The sequence below is a fragment of the Zosterops lateralis genome (genome assembly GCF_965231275.1).
Source record: "Zosterops lateralis genome assembly, chromosome: 36".
NCBI lineage: Eukaryota > Metazoa > Chordata > Aves > Passeriformes > Zosteropidae > Zosterops > Zosterops lateralis.
The window spans coordinates 524,822-540,237 of record NC_139796.1 but is presented as its reverse complement, the minus strand read 5'-3'; the positions used below and the strand labels follow the sequence as shown (position 1 = coordinate 540,237).

The following is a 15,416-nucleotide window of genomic DNA, read 5'->3' as shown; positions in this document are numbered from 1 at the left end:
TCCCCCTCTGGAGCCCGGGATCCCCCTCTGGAGCCCGGGATCCCCCTCTGGAGCCCCGGGATCCCCCTCTGGAGCCCCAGAGCCCCCTCTGGAGCCCCGGATCCCCCTCTGGAGCCCCAGATCCCCCTCTGGAGCCCGGGATCCCCCTCTGGAGCCCCGGGATCCCCCTCTGGAGCCCCAGATCCCCCTCTGGAGCCCGGGATCCCCCTCTGGAGCCCCAGATCCCCCTCTGGAGCCCGGGATCCCCCTCTGGAGCCCCGGATCCCCCTCTGGAGCCCCAGATCCCCCTCTGGAGCCCGGGGATCCCCCTCTGGAGCCCCGGGATCCCCCTCTGGAGCCCCAGATCCCCCTCTGGAGCCCGGGATCCCCCTCTGGAGCCCCAGATCCCCCTCTGGAGCCCCGGATCCCCCTCTGGAGCCCCAGATCCCCCTCTGGAGCCCGGGATCCCCCTCTGGAGCCCCAGATCCTCCTCTGGAGCCCCAGATCCTCCTCTGGAGCCCCGGGAACGCGGCTCATCCCCACCAGGGCCGGGATTACCGGGATACCAGGATCCCCCTGGGGGCTGGGATTACCAGGACCCCCCTGGGGCTCCCCCACCTCTGTCCCCATGAGACAATCCCCTCTGTGACCCCCCCAACCCCTTCACCTGTGGATTTTCCCCACGCAGGATGAGTTCCACCCCTTCATCGAGGCGCTGCTGCCCCACGTCCGGGCCTTCTCCTACACCTGGTTCAACCTGCAGGCCCGCAAGCGCAAATACTTCAAGAAGCACGAGAAGAGGATGTCCAAGGAGGAGGAACGCGCCGTCAAGGACGAGCTGCTGGGCGAGAAGCCCGAGGTGAAGCAGAAATGGGCCTCGCGCCTCCTGGCCAAGCTGCGCAAGGACATCCGGCCCGAGTGCCGCGAGGACTTCGTGCTGTCGGTGACGGGCAAGAAGGCGCCGTGCTGCGTCCTCTCCAACCCCGACCAGAAAGGGAAAATCCGGCGCATCGACTGCCTGCGCCAGGCCGACAAGGTGTGGCGCCTGGACCTGGTGATGGTCATCCTGTTCAAGGGGGTTCCCCTGGAGAGCACCGACGGGGAGCGCCTGGCCAAAGCGCCGCAGTGCGCCAGCCCCGGGCTCTGCGTGCAGCCCCACCACATCGGGGTCACCATCAAGGAGCTGGACCTGTACCTGGCTTATTTCGTGCATTCGCCAGGTGAGTGGGGTGGGGTCTTTTACCTGGGAGAGATCCAATGTGAGGGACCCACCTGAGAGACCCCCAACCTGAGACCCCCAACCTGAGAGACCCACCTGAGCTGCGGGTTTGGGGATGGTTCCCGTCATAAAAATGTTTTGTTGTGGGGTCAACCTGAGCCCCCCTCCTGGGACCCCCATCCAGCCCCACCTGAGAGACCCCCAACCTGAGACCCCCAACCTGAGGGACCCCCAACTTGAGACCCCCAACCTGAGAGACCCCAACCTGAGAGAGAGATGTGGGTTTGGGGATGGTTCCCGTCATAAAAATGTTTTGTTGTGGGGTCACCCCAAGCCCCCCATAATGTTTTGTCATGGGGGGTCTATACGGCCACCCCGAGCCCCCCTCCTGGGACCCCCATCCAGCCCCAACCTGAGAGACCCCCAACCTGAGACCCCCAACCTGAGAGCTGTGGATTTGGGGACGACTCCCAATCATCACAAAGATATTTTATCATGGGGAGGGTCTACACCACCACCCCGAGCCCCCCAACCTGAGAGACCCCCAACCTGAGACCCCCAACCTGAGAGACCCCCAACCTGAGACCCCCACCTGAGATAGAACTGGAGATTTGGGGATGGGTCTACACCACCATCCCAAGCCCCCCAACCTGAGAGACCCCCACCTGAGATAGAACTGGAGATTTGGGGACGACTCCTAATCATCACAAAGATATTTTATCATGGTGGGGGGTCTACACAACCACCCTGAGCCCCCCAACCTGTGACCCCCAACCTGAGAGACCCCAACCTGAGACAGAGATGTGGATTTGGGGATGGGTCTACACCACCACCCCGAGCCCCCCAACCTGAGAGACCCCAACCTGAGACCCCCAACCTGAGAGTGAGCTGTATATTTGGGGATGGCTCCCAATCATCACAAAGATATTTTATCATGGTGGGTGGGGGGTCTACACCACCCCCCCGAGCCCCCTCCCAGGCCGCCCCCAGCCCCACCTGGGCCGTCCCCGGGCCGGCCTCGCTGGCACAAAGCGGCTCCGGGTGCCAAAGGCGGCGCCTGCCAAGCCCAACGTGCCGGGGCGGGCACTGGGAGGGGGCCTGGGGGGCTTTGGCAGGGCTGGGATGGGGCTGGGGGCTGTGCTGGGTGCTGGGGGTGGGTGATGGGGGGAGCACTGAGCTGTGCCTGGAGTGCTTGTGCTGTTTTGGTGGGCAGGGAGGGGGTCCTGGTGCTGGTACAGGGGGTTTGGGGGTCTCAGGGGTGTAAATGTGGGGTTTTAGGGGTTGTAGGGGTGTAAATGTGGAGTTTTGAGGGTCAGAGAGGTGTGAATGTGGGATTTTAGGGGGTCTCAGGGGTGTAAATGTGGAGTTTAGGGGGTCACAGGGATGTAAATGTGGAGTTTGGGGGGTCTCAGAGGTGTAAATGTGGGGTTTGAGTGTGAATGTGGAGTTTGGGGGTCATAGGGGTGTAAATGTGGAGTTTTAGGGGGTCTCAGGGGTGTAAATGTGGGTTTGGGGGGTCACAGGGGTGTAAATGTGGGATTTGGGGTGCAAACCCAGCCAAAAGGGGGTCTCAGGTGTGTTTAGGGGGGGACGCGCCGTGTCTGTGTTTTGGGGGACCCCCGGCCCACCAGCTCGGCCCTGCCTGTGCTGGGAGGGGAATTTTGGGCTCAAATCGAGGGGTTTTGGGTCACTCCTGGTGTGCTCAGTCCTTGCTGGACACAGATGGCAAATGAGTCACTTTGGGGGGGTCTTTATCCAAACCCCCCTCCCCAAATCCCCCTCTGTGCTCTCACACCAAACCCCAACACACCCACAATGCTGGGGAGGGGTCTCACACCCCCCCAAACCCCCCCAAACCCCCCCAATCCCACCCCAGGCCCAGCTGCTGGGGGCTCCAAACCCCAACACACCCACAACACTGGGGAGGGGTCTCACACCCCCCTAAACCCCCCCAGACCCCCCCCAAACCCCCCCAATCCCACCCCAGGCCCAGCTGCCGGGGGCTCCAATCCCCAACACACCCACAATGCTGAGTGGGGGTCTCACACCCCCCAAACCCCCCCAACCCCCCTCTAAACGCCCCCAAAGCCCCCCAAACCCCCCAGTCCCCCCCCAGGCCCAGCTGCCGGGGGCTCCGATCCCCAACACACCCACAACGCTGAGTGGGGGTCTCACACCCCCCTAAACCCCCTCTAAACCCCCCCCAAACCCCCCCAAAGCCCCCCAGACCCCCCCAGTCCCCCCCCAGGCCCAGCTGCCGGGGGCTCCGATCCCCCCAAAGGCGGCGCTGCCAAAATGGCCCCGGTTGGCACCGTGCCCCCGCCACGGCACGAGGCCCCTCCGCCAGCCCTGGGCCTCTCCCCCTTCCCCTGACACCCCCTCCCCATTAACCCCCCCCCATTAAACCCCCTCCCCACCTCAGGGGGCTTTTGGATGCTGCAGTGGGTGTATTTTTGGGGAGGGGGCTCGGTGCCAAGCCCCCCTTGGAGCGTAAGATGGCGGCTCTTGTTGGCACCCGAAAGGCTCTGCGGCATCACGGGCCTGGCCTGGGACCCCCAGCCCCAAAAATAGAGACCCCTCCCCATAATGAGGTGTGTGAGAACCCCCCCCCCCCAGTACTGTCACAGCCACAAGGGTTGGGACCCCCCCCCCCCCCAGCCCCTCCTGGCCCTTGTCCCAGGGGGGGATTTGGAGGTGTTTTTCCCCCTCTCTGGGGGTCCAGGGGGATTTTGGGGAGGGGGATGTGGGGATAAGGTGAGGTGGGGGGTGTAGGAAGGTGTGGGGGGGTCTGGGGTGAAGCTTTGGGGGTCTTTTTTTTGTGGGGGGGGGGCTTGTCCAGGTGTTGTTTGGGGGGTGCAGGTGTAAAATGGGGGGGGGGCACATTTTGAGGGGGGGTCGCGGCTGCTCAGCAGGATCTGCCCCCCCATCTCCCCCTCCCCAAATTCCCCCACCACCGGCTGGGGGGGTTTCCTGGGGCTGGGGGGGTCTCCAGGGTGGGGGGGAATGAGGCAGGGACCCCCCCCCCCTAAAGTGGGTCTGGGGGCTGAATGAGGAGGTGAGGGGGGGGGTTGATGTGAGGGGGGGTCCACCACCCTCCCCCCCCCAAAATCCCCCCCCCAAGGCGAGGTCACGACCCCACACGTGCCCCGGTGACCCCTGACCCCCCCTGGGGTCACCACTGGGGTGAGGAGGGGTCCCCTTGTCCCCTTCCCGCTGAGCCCCCTCCTCCTTTTTTTTTGGGGAGGGGGACACAAAGAACCCCAAGACCCCCCTGGGGGCCATTGGGGGGGACCCTCCTCCTGCTTTGGGGAGGGGTCTTCCATTCCCATGGGTGGGGTGGGGGGTCTCAGGTTGGGGAGGGGTCCCAGTTATGATGGGGGGGGGTCCCAACCATGCAAAACTTTGGTGTTTATGATTTTTATTTTTTGGGGGGGGGGGGACACAAACAGAGCCCCACGACCCCCCTCCTCCAGCTGGGGAGGGGTCCCAGGTGTGGGGAGGGGTCTCAGGTTGGGGAGGGGTCCCAGATATGATGAGGGGGGTCCCAACCCCGCAAGATTTTGCTGTTTATGATTTTTTTTTTTTTGGGGGGGGGATACACACAAACAGAGCCCCCGACCCCCCTGGGGGCCATTGGGGGGGACCCTCCTGCTTTGGGGGGGGGTCTCAGGTTGGGGAGGGGTCTCAGGTATGATGGGGGGGGTCCCAAACGCCAGAATTTTGCTGTTTATGATTTTTTTTTGGGGGGGGGGGGGATACACACAAACAGAGCCCCCCGACCCCCCTGGGGGCCATTGGGGGGGTCCCAGGTTGGGGAGGGGTCTCAGGTATGGGGAGGGGGTCCCAACCCCCAGAATTTTGCTGTTTATGATTTTTTTGGGGGGGGGAAAACCCCCCCGCCATCCCTTTTTTCTCGCCCCCCCCTCCCCAAACCCCGCTCAGACAATGTTGGCTTTGTTGGCTCTGCCCCTGGCGGGGGTCCAGCGCATTCCTGGCCCCCGGCCCGGCCCCACGGCGGCCCCCGGCCCCCCCTCCCCTCCCCCAGCGCGGCCCCCTGCCAGCCCCGACCCCCCCCCAACCCCAACCCAACCCACCCCAGCGTGTTCTCTGCCCCCTCCCCAAAATAAATCCCTAAAAAAAATCACCTGGACCAGGGGAAGGAGGGGGACACCCCACCCCTGTGGGGGCTCTTTGGGGGGCTCAGGGTGGGTCGGGGGGGATATTCCGGTTGTTCCCCCCTCCCCAAATTCCCGGGAGGGGCCTCGGGCTCTGGCGAGGTTCCCTCACCTCGAACGACCCCGCGGGAACCAGAACAGGAACAAGGAGCCCCTTTGAGGCCCCGGCGGGGGGGCGGGGGCGGCTCCTGCCCTGCCCGGGGGTCCCTGGGGGTTCCCTGGGGGTCTCTGGGGGGTTCCCTGGGGGGTCCTGGGGGTCCCTGGGGGCTCCTGGGGGGTCCTGGGGGGTCCTGGGGGGTCCTGGGGGTTCCTGGAGGGTCCCTGGGGGTTCCTGGGAGGTCCCTGGGGGTCCCTGGGGGTTTCTGGGGGGCCCCTGGGGGGTCTCCGGGGGTCAGGAGGGGACAGGCCCCGTGTCCGGGTGTGACCCCCCTGTCCCCTCCCCCTGTGCAGACTCGGGACAATCCGACAGCTCCAACCCGCAGGGGGACGCGGACATCAAACCACTGCCCAACGGTCGGTGTCCCCTCCTGTGTCCCCTTGTCCCCTCCTGGTGTCCCCTTGTCCCCTGTGTCCTCTCCTGGTGTCCTCACGGTCCTCTCAGTGTCCCCCTGTCCCCTCAGTGTCACCTCCTGGTGTCCCCAGGGTCCCCACAGTGTCCCCAGTATCCCCACTGTGTCCCTTCCTGGTGTCCCCTCAGTGTCCCCTCAGTGTCCCCTCAGTGTCCCCAAGTGTCCCCTCCATGTCCCGCCAGCCCCGTCACCCCCCCCAGTGTCCCCCAAGTGACCCCCCTGATGTCCCCAAGTGACCCCCCGATGACCCCAAGTGACCCCCCGATGACCCCAAGTGACCCCCGGTGTCCCCAGGTCACCTGACCTTCCAGGACTGCTTTGTGACGTCAGGTGTCTGGAACGTGACCGAGCTGGTGAGGGTGTCCCAGAGTAAGTGGGGACACCGGGGGGACACTGGGGGGGGACACTGGGGACACCACGGGGACACCAGGGGGACATGGGGAGGGGACACTGGGGGACAGCAGGGGGTGACACAATTTGGGGTGGCACAAGGGGAGACCAGGGGGACATGGGTGGGGGACACTGGGGAGGGGACACAGCTTGGGCTGGCATAGGGGGGACACAGGAACAGGGGACATGGGGAGGGGACACCAGGGAGGGGACACAGCTTGGGGTGGCACTGGGGTGACACCAGGGGGACGCGGGAATGGGGAGGGGACACCAGGAGGGGACACTGGTGGGGACACCGAGGACACTGGGGGACACCAGGGGGTGACACAATTTGGGGTGGCACAGGGGGACGTGGGTGGGGGACACTGGGGAGTGACACAGCTTGGGGTGACACTGGGGGGACACAGGGGGGACACCAGGGGGACACGGGGAGGTGACACTGGGGGGACATGGGGAGGGGACACTGGGGGACTCCGAGGGGGACAGAGCTTGGGGTGACACTGGGGGGACACTGGGGGGACATGGGGAGGGGACACTGGGGACACCAGGGAGTGACACAGCTCGGGGTGACAGGAGGGGACAACAGAAACAGGGGAAACCACAGGGACACGGGGAGGGGACACCGGGAGGGGACAGAGCTTGGGGTGACACTGGGGGGACATGGGGAGGGGACACTGGGGGGACAGAGCTTGGGGTGACACTGTGGGGACACGGGAATGGGGGTCACCAGGGGGACACGGGGAGGTGACACAGCTTGGGGTGGCACAGGGGGGACACCAGGGATGGGGGACACCAGGGTGACAACAGGGAGGGGACAGGAGGACACACGAGCACTGGGAATGACCAGAAACAGAACCAGGGCGGGGCTGAGACCCCCGAGCGTGTCCCCCACGTGTCCCCCGTGTCCCCCCAGCCCCCGTGGCCACGGCCTCGGGCCCCAACTTCTCCCTGGCCGACCTGGAGAGCCCGGGGGCTACTACAACATCAGCCCCGTGGCCCTGGGCCGCCGGCCCCTGGGGCCCCCCGCCGCCAGGTACCCCCGGGACCCCCGGTTTGGGGGGGGGGGCTGCACCATCCGGGCTCCCCAGGTTGGGGGTTTTCCCCTCACAACTCCCCGAGACCACCCAAGTTTTGGGGTCTGGGGGTTTTGTCTTGTTCCCCCAATAAGATTTTTGGACCCACCAAGACTCTGCCTGGACCCCTCCCCAAATTTGGGGGTTTGTCACCCACCCAGACCCCCCGTTTTGGGGTGTTCACCCCCCCCCCCCCTTTAGGACTTCTCAACTCTCCGGAACCCCCAAAAATCCCTGGGATTTGGGAGGGGGGGGTCTCCTTTGCATCCCATGATCACCTGGGACCCCCAAAACTTCCCCCTTGACCCCTCCTGACCCCTGGATCCTATTTGGGGGTGGGCTGGGACCCCCAAAACTTCCCCCTTGACCCCTCCTGACCCCTGGATCCTATTTGAGGGGTGGGCTGGGACCCCCTGGGCTCCCCCCTTGACCTCTCCTGACCCCTGGATCCTATTGGGGGGGTGGGCTGAGACCCCTGGGATCCCTGGCTCTTATTGGGGATGGGCTGGGACCCCCCAAAACTCCCCCCTTGACCCTTCCTGACCCCTGGCTCCTCTTGGGGGGTGGTCTGGACCCCTGCCCCTCCCTGTGCCGCCCCCCCCGACCGCCGGGGTGACCCCCCTGTCCCCACAGCGGCCCCAAACGCCCCAAGGCCTTGGACGAGGGGGACCTGGAGGGTCCCGGGGATGACGTTTTCTACCCCGGCCCGGGGCGGTCCCCGGCCCCGGCAGCAGCCAGGGCCCCTGGGGGGGGACGTGGACACCGGTGGGTGACAGGGGGGTCTGGGGGCATTGGGGGAGGGGTCTGGGGGCATTGGGGGGGGTTTGGGGGCATTGGGGGGGGTTTGGTGACATGGGGAGGGGTTTGGGAACATTGGGGGGGTCTGGGGACCCTGGGGGGGGTTTGGGGACATGGGGAGGGGGTTTGGGGGACACGGGGGGGGGTTGGGAACATGCAGAGGGGGGTTTGGGGACATGGGGAGGGGTCTGGGGCCCCTGGGGGGGGGACGTGGACACCGGTGGGTGACATGGGAGGGTCTGGGGGCATTGGGGGGGTCTGGGGGCATTGGGGAGGGGGTTGGGGCATTGGGGGGGGACGTGGACACCGGTGGGTGACACTGGGGGGGTCTGGGGGCATTGGGAGGGGTTTGGGGACACGGAGAGGGGGGGTTTGGGGACAAGGGGAGGGGTCTGGGGACATGGGGAGGGGTCTGGGGACATGGGGAATGGGGGGTTTGGGGACACAGTGGGGGGTTTGGGGACATTGGGGAGGGGTTTGGGGACACGGGGAGGGGTTTGGGGACATTGAGGAGGGGTCTGGGGACCCTGGGGGGGGGACCTTGACACCGGTGGGTGACACTGGGGGGGGGGGGGGGATTGGGGACATTAGGGGGGATCTGGGGACATTGGGGGGGGGGGGTCTGGGGACATGGGGGGAGGGGGTTTGGGGACAAGGAGAGACCCCCTGGGGACAGATGTGGCCTCAGATGGGGGACAAAGGGGGGACATTGAGAGAAGGACACAAAGTTGGGGGGTAAAAAGGGGAGAGTTATTTTATTTTTGGGGGGTCTGGGGGACAAACTGGGGGGTTTTTTGGGGAGGGGGAGGTGCTGGTGTCCACCTCCTTTCCCCACGACCCCCCTGGCCCTCTCACGACCCCCCCGGCCCCCTCCCCAGGCCCGGCGGCGCTGAAGAAGTCGGGCAAGTTGGATTTCTGCAGCGCCCTGTCCGGCCACGGCGCCGCCCCCCGCATGGCCTTCGGCCACCACCCCCTGCCCGTCCTGGCCGGCGTCCGCCCCGGTGAGACCCCTCCCCACACCCCCAGAGCCCCCAGACCCCCGGGACCCCCTCCCTGCTCGGGGTGGGGCGGGGGACACACCTGGGTGGGATAACGGGGGGACACACCTGGGGAGGGGGATCAGAGGGAGGATGAGGATGATGAGGAGGGTGGTCCCCCTGCCCTCGGGGGTCCCGGGCCGCTGGCGCTGAGGGTCCCTGCAGGCAGCCCGCGGGCCTCGGCCTCGGCGCTGCACTTCCCGTCGGGGTCCCTCCTGCCCCAGTCGAGCCCCTACTTCGCCCACCCCACCATCCGCTACCACCACGGGCAGGACTCGCTCAAGGACTTCGTGCAGTTCGTCTGCGCCGACGGCGCCGCCCAGGGCCCCAGGTGCGGCGGGGACGGGCCCGGGGGTCGTGGGGGGCGGCCTGGAGGGGGAAAAATGGGATAAAAATGGATAAAAACCAAAAAAAACCCGGGATAAATCAGGGATAAATTGGGAGGGCACAGAGAGGGGAGAAAGCGCGCCACAAGGAGAGTGGGCGGGGCTTGGCTCAGAAAGGGGCGTGGCCTCTCACAAGCCCCGCCCCCTGGATGCAAATGAGGGTGATGAGAGGTGGGGGCGTGTATGCAAATGAGGCGGCTGTCGGAGGGCCAATGGCATGCGCGCGATGCAAATGAGGCCAGAGGGGGCGGGGTCTGTATGTAAATGCGCCGCGAAGGGGCGGGGTCTGATATGCAAATGAGGCCCAGGGGGCCGCGCTGGCTCCGGCAGGGGGTGACGGGGGGGACCCCTCCCCAAATAAACCCTCCGAACTGGGGACCCCCAACGTGGGGGGGACGCCCCTCCTGGGGAATCCCCACCTGGGGAACCCCCACCTGGGGAAACCCCACCTGGGGAAACCCCACCTGGGGAATTCTCACCTGGGGAATCCCCACCTGGGGAACCCCCACTTGAGGAACTTCCACTTGGGGTCCCCTCACTTGGGGGACCCCCACCTGGGGATGTCCCACCTGGGGAATCCCCCACCTGAGGACCCCCCACCTGGGGTCCCTCCACTTGAGGACCCCCCAAACGAGGTCCCCCCACCTGGGGGATCCCCACGTAGGACCACCCCCCCTCCTCCCAACCTGTGCCCACCTGTCCCAGGTACAAGGGGGGCTCCAGGCCCCCTCCCCTGCCCCTCCTCGGCCCGTGGGTGGGGGGTCCCGGGGGTCCCGGGGGTCCCGTCACCGTGTTCTCGTTGCAGCCGTGCCGGGCTGGGGGGGCTGCGGGGGCCCCCCTGGCCCGCCCCCTGCCCCTGCCCCCGCCGGAGCCCAAAGCCCCCAGCGGCCCCCCGGGCGGAGCCCCCGCCGCACCCCGTAAGTGCCCCCTCCCCACCCCTCACACCTGTGCCCCCCCCCCTCACACACACCTGTGGCCCCCCCACGGCACCCCCGGCCCCCCCCACGGCTCCCCCCGCGCCCGCAGCCGGGCCCTGGCCGTGGGGGGCGGGGGGCAGGGGGCCCGGGGAGGGGGCGCAGGTGTGGGGAGGGGGGGGGAGAGGGGGTGCAGGCAGGTGTAGGGGTGCCCAGGTGTGCCCAGGTGTGTGGGGTGCACCCAGATGTGGAGTACAGGTGCTCAGATGTGGGTGCAGGCAGGTGTAGGGGGCGCCCAGGTGTGTGGGGTGCACCCAAATGTGAGGTGTAGGCAGGTGTAGGGAGTGCCCAGGTGTGCCCAGGTGTGTGGGGTGCACCCAGATGTGGGGTGCAGGTGTGCCCAGGTGTGGGACACACCCAAATGTGGGGTGCAGATGTCCAGGTATGGGGTGCAGGCAGGTGTAGGGGGTGCCCAGGTGTGGGTGCAGGTGTGCCCAAGGTGTGGGGGGGGCACCCAAATGTCAGTACAGGCAGGTGTAGGGGTGCCCAGGTGTGCCCAGGTGTGGGGTGCAGGTGTCCAGATGTGGGGCACACCTAAATGTGGGGTGCAGGTGTTCAGATATAGGGTGCAGGTGTGCCCAGGTGAGGGGCGCAGGTACCCAGCTGTGGGGTCCACCCAGATGTGGGGTGCAGGTGCCCAGGTGTGGGTGCAGATGTGCCCAGATGTGGGGCACACCCAGATGTGCAGTACAGGTGCCCAGATGTGCAGTACAGGTGTGCCCAGGTGTGGGTGCAGGTACCCAGGTGTGGGGCACACACCTGTGGGCTCCAGGTAACACCTTGTGGGCACCTCATGGCCGGTGCCAGCACCACCCCGGGGTGACCCAGCACTGGGTGACACCTGTGCCCCAGGTGATCTCAGGGTGCCCCTGGGACAGGTGACAGGACTGGGGGTGCAGCAGGTGACAGGGGCCACCTGGGGAGGACCTCAAGGTGTCCCCAAGGCAGGTGACAGAGTGATCCAGGTGCCAGAGGTGCACAGGAAGACCCTCAGGTGTTCCCAGGACAGGTGTCCCCAAGACAGGTGACAATGACTTTGATGCCCAGGACAGGAGCCAGGTGTTCTCAGGTGTCCCCAGGTGTTCTCAGGTATCCCCCAGATGTTCCCAGGTGTTCCCAGGTATCCCCAGGTGTTCTCAGGTGTCTCTCAGGTGTCCCCCAGATGTTCCCAGGTATCTCCAGGTGTCCCCCAGATGTTCCCAGGTATCTCCAGGTGTTCCCAGGTATCTCCAGGTGTCCCCCAGGTAACCAGGGCTGCCCACAGGGTCTCCCCAGGTGACACAGGTGTGACAAGAGCCAGGTGTCAGCAGGTGACGAGGGTTCCCAAAGGTGCCAGGTGCCCCCGCCCGGCCCGGCTGCACGTGCGTCATCACCTGCATCGTCATCGCTGTCACCTGCCCGGCGCCTCATCCAGCCCCGCCCATTCCAGCCCGGTCTCCTTCCTTCGCCATTTCCCGCCTTTTTACCCCTTTTACCTGCGGGGGGGCGGGGCCAGAGGGAGGGGCGGGTTGAGGTGTGTGGGAGGAGGGGGAATAATCCTGGACCCGCCCCTTCCTCACCTTTTTTAAGGACAGGTGACAACAACACCTGGATGTCCCTTCCTGCCCCACCCTGGGGACACACCTGGGGGTGGGGTTGGGTTTAGGGGGGTCTGTGTGCACAGGTGAGTACCTGGGTGGGGAGGGGTCGGGGGTGTTATCACACATGTGTGGGGTGTTATAACACCTGTGTGGGGTGTTATCACACCTGTGGGGGTGTTATCACACCTGTGTGGGGTGTTATCACACCTGTGGGGGTGTTATCACACCTGTGTGGGGTGTTATCACACCTGTGGGAGGTGTTATCACACCTGTGTGAGTGTGTTATCACACCTGCCCGGGCCCTGCACACCTGTGGGAGGTGTTATCACACCTGTGGGGTGTTATCACACCTGTGTGGGGTGTTATCACACCTGTGGAAGGTGTTATCACACCTGGGAAAGGTGTTATCACACCTGTGGAGGTGGGCAGGGGTCCCCGGCTGAGCCCCCTCTCCCCGCAGCATTCCCAGCGTCAGGCGCCGCCGCTGCCCCCCGCCTTGTCGGCCTCGGACCCCGCGACGGCAACTTTCTGACCCTCCCCCAGCAGCAGGTACGGCCCCTCCCTCCTCTGACACACCTGGGACCCCCTCGGGGAGCTGGGACCACCCCCTGCACACCTGGGACCCCTCCCTGGGCACCTGGGACCCCTCTAGAGTACCTGGGACCACCCCCCCGGGGAGCTGGGACCCCCTCTAGGGCACCTGGGACCCCTCCCTGGGCACCTGGGACCACCCCAGGGGCACCTGGGACTCCTCTAGGACACCTGAGACCCCTCCCTTGGGGATCTGGATCCTCCCCTGGGTACCTGGGACCCCTCCCCTGGGTACCTGGGACCCCTCTAGGACACTTGGACCCCCCCCTTGGGCACCTGGGACTCCACCTTGAGCACCTGGACCCCCCCAGGGCAGCTGGGACCCCTCCCCTGCACACCTGGGGTCTTCCCTCCATAGATTTGGGACACCCAAAATAGCCCCCCTTGGACACCTGGGGGGGACACCTGAGACCCCCCCCCCTTGGACACCTGGGTGTCCCTATTGGACCCCTGGGTGTTCACCCCATACCTGAGACCCCCCCCAAAACACCCCTGGGTGTTCCCCCCATACCTGAGCCCCCCCAGACACACCTGAGCCCCCCAAAAACACCCCTGAGCCCCCCCCCGCTGTCCCCCTGCCCACCGAAGCCCCATCCTCAGGCCACGCCCCCCCGCAATGGCGTCACCGCGGGCGGACAAAGAGGGGCGTGGCCAAGCCGCCCCAGCGGGGCCCCGCCATTGGCCCCCCTGTCTCCGTGGCACGACGCCCGATTGGCTGCCTGCCCTGCGGCGCCGAGCGCTGATTGGCTGGCGCCGGCGCGGGACCGCGGCGGGGCTCGGAGCCAATTGGACGCTGCGGAGGCGGAGGGGGGGGAACCAGGGCTGGCAGCCAATGGGGGCTCTCGGCGGGCCAAGCGCAGCGGAGCCTGATTGGCTGGCACCGCCAGGCGGCTGTGGGCGGAGCCAGCGCTGATTGGCTGGCACCGGCAGAGGCCTTGGCAGGCTGCGGGCGCTGCGGCGGCACGGCGCGATCCCATTGGCCGAGAGCGGTGGTGCGGCCGCGGGGCAGCCAATGGCGGGGCGGGGCTGGCGGGGGGGCGTGGCCAAGCCGGGGGAGGGGGTTGTGGCCCCCCCCCCCCCCTCCATCACACGTGTCCACCTTGAGGATTTGGGGGGTCCCGGGGGGGTCCTGGAAGGTCCTGGGGGGTCCTTGAAAGTCCTCGAGGGTCCAGAGGGGTCCTGGGGGGGTCCTGGGGGGTCCTGAGGGGTCCTGGGCGGTCCTGAGGGGTCCTGGGCGGTCCTGGGGAGGTCTTGGGGGGTCCTGGAAGGTCCTGGGGGGGGCCCTGGGAGGGTCCTGCGGGGTCCAGAGGGGTCCTGGGAGGTCCTGGAAGGTCCTGGGGGGTTCTGAGGGGTCCTGGAAGGTCTGGGGGGGTCCTGGGGGGTTTAACCCCCCCCAATCCACAGCACAGAAGGGACCCCAACCCAATTTTGGGGGGATTTTAGGGGGGGGTCACAATAATTTGGAGGGTTTTCCCCCCTCAGGGTGTCCCAGTCACCCCCCAAATCCTAAGGGGGGTCACAGGTCTTTATGGGGAGGGGTCTTAACCCTTTCTGGGGGGGTCTCAGCCCTTTCTGGGGGGGTTTGGGACCCTCAATTTGAGGGTCCCCAGCCCAGGGACCCCCATCCGGGGGGAATTGGTGTCCTGGGGGGGGGTTTGGTGTCCTGGGGGGGTCAGGGAGGGTCTCTGTGCCCCCCCCCCCCCTTTATTGACCCCCCCCCAATTTCTCCCCCCCCAGTCCTGGTTCCTCTGACGCTGCCCCTCCCCCACCCCCCGCGCCGGACGAGGAGAAAAAAAAAAACAAAACCGCCCGGAAAAAAAAACAACAAAAACAAAAAACAAAAAGAAAGGAGGAAAAAAAAAAATCCACAAAAAAAACCACGAAAAGGAAAAACAACAAAAAAAAACCGGAAAAAAAAATTCCCACCACCACGACAACAACAACAACAAAAATCCTACGGAGGAAAAAAAAAAAAAAATTCCACAAAAATCCTACGGAAAAAAAAAAAAAAAAAATCACAAAAATTCTACGGAAAAAAAAATCCACAGAAAAAAAATTCCACAAAAAATCCCACAACACACACACAAAAAAAAAAAAAAAAAAAAAAAGCGCCGCAGCCCCTCCCCCCCTTTTTTCTCCCCTCCCCCCCCCAAAAAATATAAAAATCTCGACCCCCTCCCCCATTTTTTACCCCCCCCAAGACGTGGATGAGGGTTCGGCCTCTCTGATGTGTGTCCCCCCTCCCCCCAAAAAAAAACCCCAAAAAACCCCCCCAAAAAGCCCCTCCCCCACCCCCGGCACACACAGGGTTAAAAAAGGGGGGGAGGGGCGGGGTGGGGGAGGGGAGGGGGGGGCACAAATTTTAAAAAAATTAAAAAAAAAAAAGGCGCTGGGGGAAAAAAAAAAAAAAAAAAAAAAAAAGGGGGAGAATTAAAAAAAAAAATCCCCTTTAAAAAAAAAAAAGCCACGCCCCCTCCTCGTGCACACACGTGAGCCCCGCCCCTCCCCCCCCCCCAAATTAAAAATCACCAGCACCGAAACACGCGCGGGGTGGGGGAGGGGCCCCCCCTCGCTGCAGGTCAGCGAATGGGGGAGGGGCAAGAGGGGCCCCACCCTCCCCTCCCCCACCCTGAGACACCCCCCCC

At 65.5% G+C, this 15,416-nt stretch overlaps 1 protein-coding gene across 1 annotated transcript; it reads left to right on the top strand.

Moving 5' to 3' along the window:
• Positions 1-658: 658 nt before the first annotated feature.
• LOC310921725 (nuclear factor 1 X-type-like) lies at positions 659-14,539 on the top strand (the record flags this gene model as incomplete). Its single annotated transcript, XM_083881945.1, is given in 11 exon segments — positions 659-1,199; positions 5,824-5,886; positions 6,237-6,311; positions 7,246-7,293; positions 7,296-7,365; positions 8,039-8,140; positions 8,142-8,170; positions 9,082-9,204; positions 9,406-9,571; positions 12,610-12,729; positions 14,509-14,539. Coding segments are annotated over 10 exon segments (1,320 nt in total), but the record flags the coding sequence as incomplete, so codon positions are not given.
• Positions 14,540-15,416: the final 877 nt, after the last annotated feature.